The sequence below is a fragment of the Canis lupus genome, chromosome 35, assembly GCF_011100685.1.
Source record: "Canis lupus familiaris isolate Mischka breed German Shepherd chromosome 35, alternate assembly UU_Cfam_GSD_1.0, whole genome shotgun sequence".
Taxonomy (NCBI): Eukaryota; Metazoa; Chordata; class Mammalia; order Carnivora; family Canidae; genus Canis; species Canis lupus.
In genome coordinates this window covers 24,047,745-24,063,631 of record NC_049256.1, presented here as the reverse complement: position 1 = coordinate 24,063,631, position 15,887 = coordinate 24,047,745, and the positions used below count along the sequence as shown (strand labels likewise).

General features: G+C 43.7%; 1 protein-coding gene across 6 annotated transcripts in view; it reads left to right on the top strand.

Moving 5' to 3' along the window:
- KIAA0319 (dyslexia-associated protein KIAA0319 homolog) overlaps positions 1-15,887 on the top strand; it is a 99,910-nt gene that overhangs the window by 37,125 nt on the left and 46,898 nt on the right. For all 6 annotated transcript variants that reach the window (XM_038584275.1, XM_038584280.1, XM_038584276.1 and 3 more), the window contains exon 3: positions 4,775-5,514. In XM_038584275.1, coding sequence (XP_038440203.1) covers positions 4,775-5,514 — 740 coding nt within the window. The remainder of the gene's footprint in view (positions 1-4,774; positions 5,515-15,887) is intronic.

Below are 15,887 nucleotides of genomic sequence, written 5' to 3'. Positions count from 1 at the left end.
TGTAATATGAGACTGATGAATCACTGACCTCTGCCTCTGAAACTAATTTACAACAACAGTAACTCATGATCAACCTGAAATGAAGTGTATTTGCTTTCCAACAGAATTATTTTGCATATTTACATTACATTTCCCTACATATTTTGGCATGAAGGCAGACCGCATGTGCAAGTGGTTTTCTGGAAACAGGAATTTAAATAGGTTTTTATTATTAATGAGTTTTGAAAAGATAAAGTCACATTTTATATATACTAGAAAAACTTAATGTATTTATTTAAAATGAATGATTACTTAGCCGATCTTTTTTGGAAAGCAAATGACCACAGTCTCTTATATCATAAATCTTTATTTTCATATATTCTGCTTGCTTACTGTGGACATAACCATGATAGGAAATCACTTGTGAGCAGCAGTGCTGGTGATCTGTTTCCTGGCTAGACCAGTTAGGGCCCCTTTGAACTTACCAAGGACTGAGGATGGAGGTATGGCCAGGAAAACTGATTTTATGTCGTGGATTATCAGAGTGTAGTGAGGCTTACCTGTGTTAAAACAAAACAGAAATTCAACTGAGTAAATTTAAGGGTCTAGTTAGCTTTACTCAAGGATTCCTGAATTGGGCAGCATTCCATCTAGAAGGTAGAAGGGAGCTCTAAGGAGCTGTACAAAATGTCAGAATTTTATAGGCAGAAGGAGGCAAGGTCATCTTCCTGGGAAGGCAGGGAATCTTATGCAGAAGACCTCAGGAGTAGGATCAGGACACTCCTGACTGATTAGATTGTGCTCCTGGAAGAGGCTGGATCTGCAGTTGCAATATCAGTGGGGCTTCACGTAAGTAATTCTGTTTGGGACCCATTTCTTTTTTTTTTTTTTTTTTCCCACATTTCTTTTTAACCCTAACAGTGACCTTTGTTAAAATGCAGTTTTCTCTGCATCCAGACATACTGCACCAGAAGGCCTAGCAGTTGTGGCTCAAGTGTCTGAAGCAGCTAAATTATAAGCACTGTTGAGTACACAGGAGCCACTTCAGAGAGTTCTATTGCTGAAAAAGCCCTGCCAATCCCCCTACTGTACTAATGTTTGAGTATTCTTTTTTTTTTCCTTTTAAATCCCTACTTTTTCATTCCTTTTGTGATTTTTCTTGTGATTTTTCCATTAATTAAAAATTCCTGGGCGGCCCGGGTGGCTCAGCGGTTTAGCACTCACTGCCTTCAGCCCAGGGCCTGATCCTGGAGACCTGGGATCCCACTTCAGGCTCCCTGCATGGAGCCTGCTTCTCCCTCTGCCTGTGTCTCTGCCTCTCTCTCTATATGTCTCTCATGAATAAATATATAAAAATCTTAAAAAAAAAAGAAGCCTTTAAAAATAAAATAAAATAAATAAAAAAAATTAAAATAAATAAATAAATAAATAAATAAATAAAAATAAAATAAAATAAAATAAAATAAATAAAAATAAAAATTCCTGGGGCAGCCCAGGTGGCTCAGTGGTTTACCACCACCTTTAGCCTGGGGCCTGATCCTGGAGACCCCAGATTGAGTCCCAGGTCTGCTGCTCCCTGCATAGAGCCTGTTTCTCCCTCTGTCTATATCTCTGCCTCTCTCTCTGTGTGTGTGTATCTCATGAATAAATAAATAAAATCTTAAAAAAAAAAATTCCTGGGGTAAGGCACCTGGGTGGCTCAGTGGTTGAGTATCTGCCTTTGGCTCAGGTTGTGATCCCTGGTTCCCGGGATCCAGTCCCACATTGGGCTCCCTGCAGGGAGCCTACTTCTCCCTCTGCCTCTCTCTGTGTGTCTCTCATGAACAAATAAATAAAATCTTAAAAAAAAAAATTCCTGGGGCATCTGAGTGGTTCAGTCAGTTAGGCATCTGCCTTCTGCTCAGGTCATGATCTCAGGGTCCTGGGATCAAACCCTGTGTAGGGCTCCTTGCTCAGTGGGAATTCTGCTTCTCCCTCTCCCTCTGCTTCTCTTCCCTTGTGCTCCAGGTCTCTCCCTTTCAAAAACATAAATTCTTCATATAAATTAATTATTTAAATTCTTAATTTCTTTATTAGTAAGCTTATTTGTAGCTTGCCTGTCTTCCCTCTCTGTCTTCTTTACCTTTGACAAAATGTTAACCAATGATTTCATTGATTTATCAACAATCATGGAGTGCCTACTATTGTTGTGCCCAAGATTGCGAATCCAAGAAACCAGCAAGGAGTCGACACCGATGCAAACACACGAGGGTTTATTTACAAGCTCAAGCTTGGGTCCAAGTACACCCGACACAGCGACACAGCGAAGCAGGGACTTGGACCCCCGAGGTGGGTTCCAGCTTTTAAGGGCTGGTCTAGGGGACCTCCAGAAGGAGTGGAGGAATTTCTCAAGTTCTGTTTACATTCTGATATGGGGCTTTCAAGGGAGTTGAGCTCTATTCTCATTCTAATATGGGGCTTCCTGGCACTGGCTTGGGCTCTGTTCTCATTCTAATATAGGACTTTCTAGGGCGTTAAGCTCTAAGCTGTTTTTTTCCTGTAACTGAAGTAAAGGTAAATTTCAGCTCTTATTCACAGGGGCCTGGGATGGCTGGACCGTGTGCTAACGCTGAACTTAAAGTGGAATGGCCCTAATTTTTTCGGCCTCCACACTATGTTCACAGATTGGGCTGGGACTATGTAGAAGGTACAAACATGGGTGAGTGTCCTCTGGTCTCTTTGAGAGCTTTGTTGAAGGAGTCTGATAGAGTCTGAAGTAATTATGGCAAGTTGGCTCACAGAAGAATGGGTGAGTTGTTGGAAACCTTCTCAGACTTCTTTGTTTGAGATCTCTGCATATGGTACGTCAGTCCAAATGGACCATTTAGGTGATTTTTTGCAGAACAAAGGATTGATCTACCCCAGAAATATGTGGAAGTCTCTACCTGAATGAAGGCTTCTGCCGTGGAAAGATCTCCTTGGCCACTGAAACAATTTGCTTGCTTCAGGATCACAAGCTTCTTTCTGTACAGTGGTTTCTTCTTCTTTTTAAGATTTTATTTATTTATTCATGAGAGACACAGAGAGAAAGAGGCAGAAAGACACAGGGCAGAGGGAGAAGCAGGATCCATGCGGGGAGCCCAATGTGGGACTGATCCCCTGGCCCCAAGGCAGACGCCCAAGCCACTGAGCCACCCAGGTGTCCCTGTACAGTGGTTTCTGACAGTTTTACAAGTTGGCTTTTGAGCTGCTTTGTGGCCAACGCCAGAAATGAAATATGGCAGTTTCTATACATCACACTGTCCAAAAGATGACCTAACAGTTTTTCAAGGGAATTTAAAGCACATCCCACCATGTGTGTTTGAAAGAAATTTCTAGCTTGGGTCTTCATTTAAAGGCCACTCAGGGATGTAGGTGGTATCTTTACAAATATAGGCAACATTTTTGAGAGCAGAGGGGGAGAGTCCAAGATATATCCTTCATCATCTCTTGGTTTTATTTTTATTTATTTATTTATTTATTTTTATTTTTAAAAATTTTTATTTGTTTATTCATGAGAGACAGAGAGAGAGAGGGGGGCAGAGACATAGGCAGAGGGAGAAGCAGACTCCATGCAGGGAGGGAGCCCGACGTGGGACTCAATCCCGGGTCTCCAGGATCACACCCCGGGCTGCAGGCTGCGCTAAACCACTGCGCCACCGGGGCTGCCCCATCTCTTGGTTTTAATTGGAGACACTACTTTTTTATGTACAGCTGGAGGGTTCTCCCCTCCACCCATATCCAAGATTAAGCTTGTTGTTATAAAGTAAAAGGCTAAAAGTATTAGGTAGATTTACATTTGAGAAACTGTCATTTCAGTTGAATTAAAATAGTTGGTTGCAAGCTTATTCATTTGGAAAGGTGCATATCTATTACATGTAATTCTTATTATATTGGGCCAATCAGACTTTCCTATTGAGTAAGTAAGTGTTTGTCATCGAACAATTCTTAAAAATTTATAACGATGATCATGTGTATACAGGTAAAAATAAAGATGACTCCTATGCCATATTTAACCATTTCTCTTACCTCCAGTTAGAAGTGCCCTCTGTCAGTAGGAGGAAAGTAACAGTAATTTCAAAACATTGTCAGTGATGAGCCTTCAGTAGGAAGGAGATCTCCACCAACAAATAAAGAAGAAAAGTGACTGCCCTTGGATTTCAGGAAATGACAGACTGCAGCAGAAGGTCCTGAAAGTCTCGATTTCTCTCATTTTGTCGTGGACTGACGTTGTTTTGTGGCCTGCACCACTGGGTGTCTGCAGGGGAGCTCCACCCTCACACCTGCCCTGTTTGCCCAGTGGAGACACTGGTGGCTATTTGGAATCTGATTAAAGCTAGTTGTTCTAGAGCTGTCCTGCAGACAAGTTTTTCTCTCCTTTGATGTTTTCCCCTTTGATGTTTTCCCCGTTGATTGGCCTATCTTCAGAATAACCTGTGAAATTAAAAAAAAAAAAATCGGCTTAACAGAAGCGGTGATACGATGTTCCTAAAGCAAACCTTTGTGACTGAATTTTGGGTGAGGAGCAACATGTTATCAGTAACGTAGAAGTAGTACACAGATGGAGAAGAATGCTTCTGTGCTAAGTGAAAGGACATGAAGAGGCAGGTGGAAGGTGGGCAGGGGAAGGAATGTCAGGATAGTGGGGCAGGGGTGGAAGGATGGGAGGACCAGTGTCCGACCCATGTGGGGAGAGAGGGATTGTAAGATAGCACAGGGCATGTCTGTGCAAACTGCTGGTGGTTTTGTTCCTCATTGGAGGCTGCGCTGTTTGCAGGTTGCGCCCGGAGCCGATGCAGCGAGGGGAGGACGTTCGACAATGCCATTGTCTCACCCAACCTGGCAACAACCAGAATCATGCGGGTGCCACAGCCCAGCCCCGTGGCAGACTGCACGGCCGCATGCTGTGATGTGGCCAGCTGTGACCTGGCCTGGTGGTTTGAAGGCCGCTGCTACCTGTTGAGCTGCCCACGCCCTGAGAACTGCGAGCCCCAGAAGACCGGCTCGGTGAGGTCGCACCTCACCTTTGTGCTCAGGCCAGCCCCGAGGCCAACACAACTGCTGGACTACGGGGAGAGGATGCTGCAGGCCAGGGGCTCTCCCTCGGGACTCTGGGGGGACTCTCCGGAGGACATCAGAAAAGACTTGCCCTTCCTAGGCAAGGAGCAGGCCCCCGAGGAGCCGGCCAGGTACTTGGCGGACTACAGGGAGCCCGAACTAGACCTTGTCCAGCCCCACCGGCAGCAGGAGCCTAGAGGGAGAGCCCAGGACCCCCGTGGGGACGTGCACTCCGGAGGCCCGGCGGGCAGCACCTCCTCCACTGGACACAGCCGTCCGACAGCCGCAGAGAAGCAGGGGGAGCCCGCGCCCCGTCAGCCGAATGGGTCGGCCTGGATTCCGGCCCTGAAACACACCTCAGAGAGCAGGTCGTTGGTCACAAGTCCACCCTCAGGAGAGGTGCGGGGAAAGGAGACTTTTCCGCTCCAGGAACAGCCCAGCAGCAGCTCTGGAGAAGAGGTGGGCCTGATTGCTGGAGACTGGGGCTGGGGCCAGATGGGAGGGCCTGTGTGGGGCTGGAGGTCTGAGGCCTAGGAGGGCAGCCCTCAGAGCTGCCAGGTGACACCACACCTCCTTCTCTGCCGAGCTGTCAGGGCCACACTGTGGGAAAGAACGAACAGCGTTTCTGCCCTCACAAGTCAGCCACCTGGTGATGACTTAGCACTGCTCCCTCGGGTGCCTCTCCCAGTATTTCAGGGGAGCTGGCCCATCTGCACAGCGCACCTTTACAAAGAAGACCCACAGGCTCCTGGTGGAGTCACCTGTGCTAGGCCCACTTCCGCAAACCAGGGCTTGCAAATCAACCTTCCCCAGAGAGGTAGTATTAATGGATCATTCTGGAACTTCCCAGCCTGCACCTGTGAGGTCATCCATGAATGAGACCATTTAGTTCCCCAAAGGGAGGTGACCTTCCTGGAAATAATCCTTTTTTGTTGTTTACAGTTGCTTTATCTTGTGCTGAAAAACTTTTCCTTTCCCTAGCCCAGTGGAGGTCCTTTCTATAGGGTGCTGCCCGATTCATGAAAATGGTTCAATTGATTCAAAAAAGGCCAATTAGATCTCAAAAACCGAGTCAGTTGAATTATTGTGGGGTTTTCTTTTAAGACTTTATTTTTATGTAATCTCTACACCCAGTATGGGGCTTGAACTCACAATCCTGACATCAGTAGTCATTGATCCTGAGCAAGCCGGGAGCCAGAATTGTGAATTAACAGATTTGGCAGCAGTCACAGTGGGATGTGAAGTACACTGCTAAGGCATTCCAGGTGACCAGAAACACAGCTGAAACACAGCCGTGGCACCGAGAACCCCTTTCTGCGTTCTTTCTCGCCTTTGCCCTAGGAACGCTCCCCTAGGTTCTGGCCTCTGCTTTCCTTGCAATGAGCTCTGGATCTCTTGCTTTCCAGAGTTTCCCGTTTGTTTGGAGTCATTAGCTCCACCGTGGGAACAAATGATTTTATGTGGGGCCAGAGAGTGAACAGTCAACACAGAATTCTTGAGACATTCTCAGTGCAAAAAAGGTGATTTTATTAAAGCTCCCAGGGACAGTACCCTTGGGCAGAAAGAGCTGCCCTGGGATTGTGTGGAGGAATTAGTTACTTTTAAATCGCAGAGTAGAGACAAAGGAGTTTTCAAAAGGATTTTCATATGTTAAAGAAGATTTAGAAGATCCTGGAGGTCTAGCTGTTGTCAAGATAAAGTTGCTGTTTGCCTCTGGCAAAGGATTAACATTAAGACAGTTGGGAGTTTCCAGAGGAATGTTTTAGTTGCAGCCTCAAGTATTTGTCCAGAGGTTACAAGAAGTAAGGACATTAAATGTTATCTAAATTTCTTTTGCCTTTGTTCTCCACATCAGGAACTGCTGGCAGTTTCAACCACAATCCCCCATTTGACTGGAACCCTTACTGTGGTTCTGGCCCAGGGGCAGCTGCAGACTCATTTGTTGAGGTTGGCTTGGCTCAACCCCTTCCCCGGTCCCTGGCTCCACGTTGGGAAATTTTGGAGGTGTGCACAGGACTTTTCTTGGCCAAGACACCGTAATAGCACCTGGTTACTACCCCTAAATTAAGGTGTGCACTTCCTTGTCTCGTTCTGTTGTAGATGAAGGGTGGCTGAAAGAATTGGATCTCTAAATTCTAAAGCATTAGATACACCTGCTTATTTTAGTCTAAGTGATATAATTTTGGAATGTTCATGCAGTTGGTGGAATGAGGTCTGGATCCGATGACCAAGAAAGAATTCTTGAGACGTCTTTGGTGCAAAATGGTGTTTTTATGAAAGCGTGAGGGGCAGGATCCGCCAGCAGAAAGAGCTGCTGCTCCATTCAGGCTTGTGAGGGATGGCTGATGATATACCTGGGAGTTGGGGGAGGAGCGGAGGGAAAGAGAGATTTCAAAAGGGCTTTCATATGCTAAAGAGAACCTAAGGATACTGGAGGGCTTGGCAACTTCTAGAGGAGGTGGTTTTTCTCTCAGCAAGGTAGGGAGTTTCCTGGAGGAGTGTCACACTGACCCCACCCAGAAGTGGGGGTGCGGAGCTTGCAGGGTGTGAGCTTGTGTTTTGTCCTCAGCTGGCCTTCTCTGCTCACTCATCATAAGGACTACAGTCCCCGAGCTACAGACATCTATACATATGGCAAAATCTCACTAAAACAACCTAGAATCACAATGGCCATTATGAGAAATGTTCCAGTGAAATAAGATCACTTAAAAAATGCACACGGTGGGCAGCCCTGGTGGCACAGTGGTTTAGCGCCGCCTGCAGCCCAGGGTGTGATCCTGGAGACCCGAGATCAAGTCCCACGTCGGGCTCCCTGCATGGAGCCTTGCTTCTCCCTCTGCCTGTGTCTCTGCCTCTATCTGTGTGTCTCTCATGAATAAAATAAAATATTTTTAAAAATGCACATGGGGGTGCCTAGTTGCCTCACTTAAACGTCTGCCTTGGACTCAGGTCATGATCCCAGAGTCCTGGGATTGAGTCCTGCCTCAGCATCCCTGCTCAGCTGGGAGTCTGCTTCTCCTGCTTCTTCTGCCTGCCATTCCCCCTACTTGTGTGCGCTCGCTCTCTCTCTCTCAAATAAATAAGTAAAATCTTAAAAAAAAAAAATGCACTTGGCAGCAAGGATTCCCAAGTTAAACAAGCAGAATGGGGATACCTATTTTTGGAAGTCTCCAAAAACCTTCAAAATTCTCAAATAGCTTCATTAAAAGACTCATTTTAAAAGACTAATATGAAAATTAACGACATAAGAGGTACCCTACAACAAAAGACTATGAGACAGACATGACTGTGCACAGCTTCCCCTCTACCCTCCTTGGTCTAACATCCATTCTGGCAATCTTCTGGACTGCTTTTCCACTTGAAGAATTATTATTAAACAGTTATCTTTTTCTTAAGATTTTTAATTTATTTATTCATGAGAGAGGCATAAACCCAGGCAGAGGGAGAAGCAGGTTCCCCACAGAGAGCCCTATGCTGGACCCAACCCCAAAACCCCGGGATCATACCCTGAGCCAAAGGCAGAGCTCAATCCCTTAGCCACCCAGGGGTCTCTAAACAGTTCTCTTTCAAAATAAGACCACCAGTCGGATGCCTGGGTGGCTCAGTTGGTTAACCATTCGATTCTTGATTTCAGCTCAGACATGATCTCAGGACCTTAAGAATGAGCCCCATGTTGGGCTTTGCGCTCACTGCAGTCCCCTTGTCCCTCTCTCTCCACTCCTCTCTGCTCACACACTTGCTCTCAAATAAATAAATAAATCTTTAAAAAAAAGATTTATTTATTTATTTATTTATTTATTTATTTATGAGAAACACACAGAGAGAGAGGGAGAGAGGCAGAGACACAGGCAGAGGGAGAAGCAGTCTCCATGCAAGGAGCCTGATGTGGGACTCGATCCCCGGTCTCCAGGATCACACCCTGGGCTGCAGGCGGCACTAAACCGCTGAGCCACCTGGGGCTGCCCTAAATAAATAAATCTTTAAAAAATAATTTAAAAATCTGACCACTGAAGTCATAGTATCCTCTTCTGGTACTTTTCATTTCTTCTTTCAAAGGCTGATCTAGATGCCATAAAGAATTTCCTAAGTCCAGGGAGGATCCTCCAAAGTTTTTAACACATATATTACCTTCTGAGATTAATGGATTGATAAAAAGGCAGAAAATAGGATGGGGGACCACTGTTCATGACCATAGCTGAGCACTTTGAAAAGACTGTGAACCAAGCCTATAAATAGTCTGCCAACTTGATATCCATACAGACATCCCTGTATGGACCCCTTCAGAGCTGACAAGACTCTGAGGGATTTTTGGGTAAATTCTTACTTATTCCCTTGAAATGGCCAAGGGGAAACTAAAATTAAAATTAATAAAAAACATTGCTAAATTCTGGTAAGTGCCTTAGCTATACTCTCCACTTTAAAACCCACTCAGTACCTGTAGTAGAATCCTGGAAAAAGCAGGAGCTGGCTCAAAGTAAGGTTTATACCAGGGTCAGCTCTCTCAGATCTCTGTAGGCCCTACAGAAAAATAAAAATTCAGTGCTACCAGAAATATGTTTGTCCTTACTAAAAACTTCCTAAAAGAACATTCCTTCACTGTCTCTTTGAGATACAAATGTTCTACAAACTTCAGTGAGGTATTCTTTTTTTTTTTTTTTTTTTTTAAGGTTTATTTGAGGGAGAGAGAGAATGAGATGGAGAGAGAGAGGCCTCATGTGCAGGATCTGGAGAGGCAGAGGGAGAGGGAGAGAGAATCTCAAGCCAGACCCCCTCACAGAGCACGAAGCCCCACAACACGCAGCTCAGTCTCAGGACCCCTAAGATCACTACCTGAGCCCAAATCTAGAGTTGGAAGCTTAACAGACTGAGCATCCCAGGTACCCTTGGTGAGGTAATGTTTATCAGAAGAATAAAAGAGGGAAAGGTCATTTGAAATTTGGGCCAATGAAAAATCACGTGATTTCTCTACAAATATTGATAAAGTTTTAGCCATCTGAGCAGATAAACTTAACTTATCCAAAATAAAAATCCAAAGGATGTTTCATTGCCCTAAATTTCAAAAGATCTTTCTACCTTTTTACTTCATGGTGAGTGAATGTATATTATCCTGTCACATGGCTAATATTTATTTATATATATATATGTATTCATTCACACATTTTTTTAAAAGATGTTATTTATTTATTCATGAGAGACACACACAGAGAGAGAGGCAGAGACATAGGCAGAGGGAGAAGCAGGCTCCCTGCGGGGAGCACCATGCGGGACTTGAACCCCCCATCCCTAGACTCCGGGATCATGCCCTGAGCGGAAGCCAAATGCTCAACATTCAGCTACCTAGGCGTCTCTCATTTATTTTTAAGTAGGCTCCATGCCCGGCTGAGATCAAGAATCATATGCTCTACTGATTGAGCCAGCCAGATGCCCAATAATGGCTAAATTTTTAAGATAAAACATACGGGACGCTGGGTGGCTCAGTGGTTAAGTGTCTGCCTTCAGCCCAGGACATGATCCTGGAGTCCTGGGATCCAATCCCACATCGGACTCCCAGCATGGAGCATGCTTCTCCCTCTGCCTAGGTCTCTGCCTCTGTCTGTGTCTCTCATGAATAAATAAATAAAATCTTTAAAAAACACATACGAAGTCTCTGCTTCTGTCTTTATGCTTATATGTATCTTTGCACACGTATGTCATAAATGTGTGGTAGTTTCTATCTCTGGATGGCAATGCCCAAATTAATTTGTAGAAGAGTTCTATTTAAGTAGCTTAAACAAACACTTATATACATTTTTTATTTTATTTTATTTATTTGACGGAGAGTGAGGAAGCAAGTAGGGGCAGACGTAGGCAGAGGGAGAGAGAAACAGGCTTCCCCCAAAGCAGGGAGCCTGATGCGCGGCTCGATCCCAAGACCCAGGGATCATGACCTGAAGCCAAAGGCAGATGCTTAACCAGCTGAGCCACCCGGACGCCCCTACACTTATATAAATTAAATTAAATATAATAGAAACTAACTCAAATGTTTTTCAGGTTTACGTGAACTAGGAAATATTTAATATAAAAGCTAGTTTATGTTTGTTGGTTTCTTGAAAGCAGGCATATCTTTGGAGGTAACAGCAATAGAATTCCAGCTGGGTTTACTAATCAACTAGCCAACTTGTGACATCTCTGTTAACAAATTCCGTCAGCTAGAAAAATAACCCAGGATGATGACTGATGTTGTCTAGTATCTAATAAAGTTTTTGTAGGTAATGTAAACAGTTTGTTAAGAACAAGTAAGTTAAATAGATGTAAATCAGGTAAAAAGGTTTTAGGTGCATTTTTAAAACAGTTTCTCCAATTTTTTTTTTGTAACCTGAAGCCTTAAAGTTTTGCTAAGTGATGAATTAAGTTAAATTTATCCACCATCCAGATCACTTCCTAATAAGGTAAAATACTGAAACATTAACTACAGAACACAGGTTTATCCATTTTTTCTTCCTTTCATGGAGGATTAAAGTATTTTGGTCTATTACTAAGTAAATTTTATCCCACACTAAGAAATTTTCTATGAGAAAGCCCATGTTTCCAGAAGTTATAAAGCAAAGAACAGGATGCTAATGTAAAAGTTAGTAATTGCTTTCTTCATTTTCATGAAAAATTTAGAGAAAAGGGTTAAAAATATAATATATGTGATTAAAATTAGAAGCTACTAGGAGTATTACTAGAAATAAAAGGGCAGGGAATTTTATCTGTGATCAGGACTAAGATTAGAATGAATCTAATTAAATGAGTTTTAATATCTTAAGTAAAATTAGTGCAAAATTAGAATTTGATTTTTTCTTTGTTGAAAGGACAAAGGTTTCTTAGATGACTGGCTTGCTCTTTTTTTTTTTTTTTTTTTTTGGCTTGCTCTTGATAAGAGATTATGAAAGGTTTTCCTTTACCTTTCTCAGTAATCTGCGTAAAAGAAACAAAGATCTTGTATCTTGTCAAAATAATTTCCTGATCAGGTGTTTCGGTTACTTAAGAAAGCCAAATCCTCTCTATTAAAAGAGGTAAGGTGTTTTTGTTTTTAATTTTCTGTATTTGCCTAGGAATCGTTTAATTGCTACTATGGTAAATGGATTACTAAGTATTGCTTCACTTAATATTTGAATGTGTTTTAAAGCCTTTTGACATTTTCTGACAAACTTTCAAATATCAAGTTCTCAATCCTTTTGACCTCAATTTTTTTTTTTAAGATTTTACTTATTTATTCATGAAAGACAGAGAGAGAGAGAGAGAGAGAGAGAGAGGCAGAGACACAGGCAGAGGGAGAAGCAGGCTCCACAGGGAGCCCAATTTGGGACTCAATCCCTGGGCCCCGGGATCACACCCTGAGCCTAAGGCCGACACCCAACTGCTGAGCCACCCAGGCGTCCCTTTTTTACCTCAAATTAACTCAGATTTTCCAGTGTCCCTGGAAAATCATGCCAAAAATTATTCTTCCTCTTTATAGAAGGGAGATGTTAACTAATTAGGCTCATTTGATGTGTTAAATGGCATGGGAAGTATTATTAAATCATAACTAATACTAAGCTTTCTTTATGTTCTAGAAATTTTATGAAATTCTTGGGGTACCTGGGTGGCTCAGTTGTTTGAGCGAGTTGTTTGAGCAACAGACTCCTGATTTTGGCTCAGGTCGTGATCTCAGGGTCATGAGATCCAGCCCCGCCCAGGGCTCTGCTTTGAGGTAGAGTGTGCTTAGGATTCTGATGACCTCTCCCTTTGCCCCTCCACCCTTACCCCTTCTCTCCTGTTCTTGCAAGCTCTATTTTTTTTTTTTTTTAAGATTTTGTTTATTTATTCATGAGAGACAGTGAGAGAGAGGCAGAGACACAGGCAGAGGGAGAAGCAGGGAGCCCAACGCAGGACCCCAGGACTCCAGGATCACGCCCTGAGCTGAAGGCAGATGCTCAACCACTGAGCCACCCAAGCGACCCAAGCTCTCTCTCTTTAAAAAATTAAAAAAAAAAAAAAAGCAAAAACTTAAAAAAAAAAAGATAAACATAGACTTAGCATATAACCCAGCCATTCAACCTCTAAGTTTACTCAATAGGAACAAAAATATCTGTACATAGAAAGACACATAGCATTATTCATAAAATAAACTGAATAGGACACAGTCAAGAAATTTGAAACAAATCCAGATTAAATTTGTAGAGGATAAACGATGTTTCCTACAGTTTTGTTTTCAAGTGGGCAAGACCAGACTTTTGATAAGTTGTTTTAGAGTAGTTAGAGTAGAAAAAAGAAAGGAGGCATCTGAGACTCTTGTTGACCAAGCCAGGCTGTGAGCTGAAGGCTGAAATGGGGGGCGAGGGTGCCCATGGCTTCCGTGGGGGATCCAGGTTCTCTGGGTGGGGTGTGTCAGGGAGGACCTGCATACTGACAGCTCAGCGAGGAGCTCTCTCTGGAGCTCATGGAGGCAGGGCCCAAGGGTGAGTGGAGACCTGGCATTCCCTTCCAACCCAGAGAGGCCACGTAGTGGGAAAGCAAGTGGTCTGCACAGGAGGCACGAGGGGAGTCGTCATCCCATCAGCCATGACCTGGTGGCTGTGAACCCTTGGAGAGGCACTCTGATGTTTCCTACCACTGTCTGTAGACCATTTTTTATTTCATCTTGGTAGTAGTTTTTCAAGGCTCTCAAACTAAAAAATCTGGTTTATCTTGTGGAGTTTACAGAGGCTATGGGGTCTCTTGATCGGATGGGTAGGGGAGGGGCCACCAAATGGGCAAGCTGATATAGATAGGCTGGAGGCCGGTGGCATGGTTGGTGGAGGAACTCACCCAGGGCAGAACAAAGGAGATAGTAATGTATGAATACACTGCAAGGGAGCAGCGGGCAGGATGGCAAAGCAGAGAGGACTGCCATGAGGCAGTGGTGGGGGCTGGTTATGTGGGAAGGTGAGGACATGGGGGATGCATGCAGTGTTCCCCATTTGGTATGTGTGTTTGGGTGTAAGTAGCCCATTGGTCATCTAGGGCTTATGGATATCAGCCGACAGGGGTTTGGGGTGACTGTGGGTCCTGCTACCTTTCTCAGGTTTCTGATGTTCAAGTTGCTTGCCCCAAAGCAGCCTCTACAGAGGTTCCACTATAATATGTTGCAAACACCTGTTCTGGAGCTCTGGTTTGCAGGGATTCTGAACCTCATAGTGTTCTCAGCACAGATGCAGTGAAGTCTCCTATATCAGCACGCACTTTACAAACCTTGATGTCTGAAACCTCAAAGAAACCAAGCATCTTAAAATTATGGTAGACGCTGTAGGGGTTCAGATTGTCATCCCCAAACACGGCACCTAAGAAACAGCGGTGCAGGAAGGATAATCTGCTGTTGTCCCCTGGAAAGCAGGAGAGCAGTCTCTCATGTGAAAGGTAGCCTCCCTGTACCTGGAGGGGATTTAGGGGAGGCATGTCACCAGAGACAGGGATTTGGGGGAGAGGAGACTATATAACCTTGTTACTTCTTCACCACTAACTATCAGAAGTTCAAACAAAGGTCTTATCAATTCTTCACAAATCTATTGTTTCTTTGTCTAAAATATATTAAATATTTTGTTTTGGTCATTCCTCTGCATCTCCTATCTTTATGGAGCACCTGCACATACATTTGTATACACATGATTAAATTTGTTTTCCTTCTGTTAATCTGCCTTTTTATTTGGAGAGTGGTGGTCTCAGCCAAAGAACTAGAAGGGCAGAAGAAAAATTATTTTTCCTTTCCTATAACCCACTACCAGGTTTTTTGTTTTTTTTTTAAGATTTTATTTATTTATTCACGAAAGACACAGAGAGAGAGAGAGAGAGAGAGGTAGAGATGTAGGCAGAGGGAGAAGGAGGCTCTAGGGAGGGAGCCTGATGTGGGATTCAATCCTGAGACCCTGAGACTGCAGATCACGCCCTGAGCCAGGGGCAGGTGCTCAAACTCTGAGCCATCCAGGCATCCCCTGATTTACATTTCACTTACAGCTTTCTTTCTATGGATTTCTCATGGCACCTTCCCCCTTGGGTCTCCTGTGTCCTGAGCATGACTTTTACTCACCTGGCCCACTGGCAGATGAGGCTCAGAAGAGCATTTTATTATCATTTTATGAGACTTTCCTCTATGGCACAGAATACTCAATTTAAAAACTTAAAGTTGGCTGTGGTGCTTAGGCAGCTCAGTCTGTTAAATGTCTGACTCTTGATTTGGGCTCAGGTTTTGATCTCAGGGTTGTGGGATCAAGCTCTGCATCAGGCTCCGAGCTGACCATGGAGCTTGCTTGGGATTCTCTCCACATCTCTCTCTGCCCCGACTCCACCTCAAATAAAGAAATAAATCTTTAAAAAACAAAACAAAAACACTAAGTTGGCTGTTACTCTAACTTCCTGCTACAATTTATACTCAGTAGAGGGTACAAATAGATATCATTTACTCTAGAAGCCTGGTTGTTGAATTATCTGATTGATTCAGTTTTTGTCTTATTTACTAGTTTGGGGGCTTACTACGGTTATTTTCTCTTTTCATCTCAAGTGATGGCATGTGTATGTTCACTTATAATTGTCCAACCTACAATTTTCTTACTTTTTTCTTTTTAAGATTTTATTTATTTATTTATTTATTTATTTATTTATTTATTTATTTATTTATTTGAGACAGAGAGGCAGAGACATAGGCAGAGGAGAAGCAGGCTTCCTCCAGGGAGCCTGATACGGGACTCAATCCCAGGACCCTGGGATCACAACCTGAGCTGAAGGCAGACCCTCAACCAATGAGCCACCCAGGTGCACCGTTTTCTTAAATTTTTAATGGGTAGCAGAGAGATTAT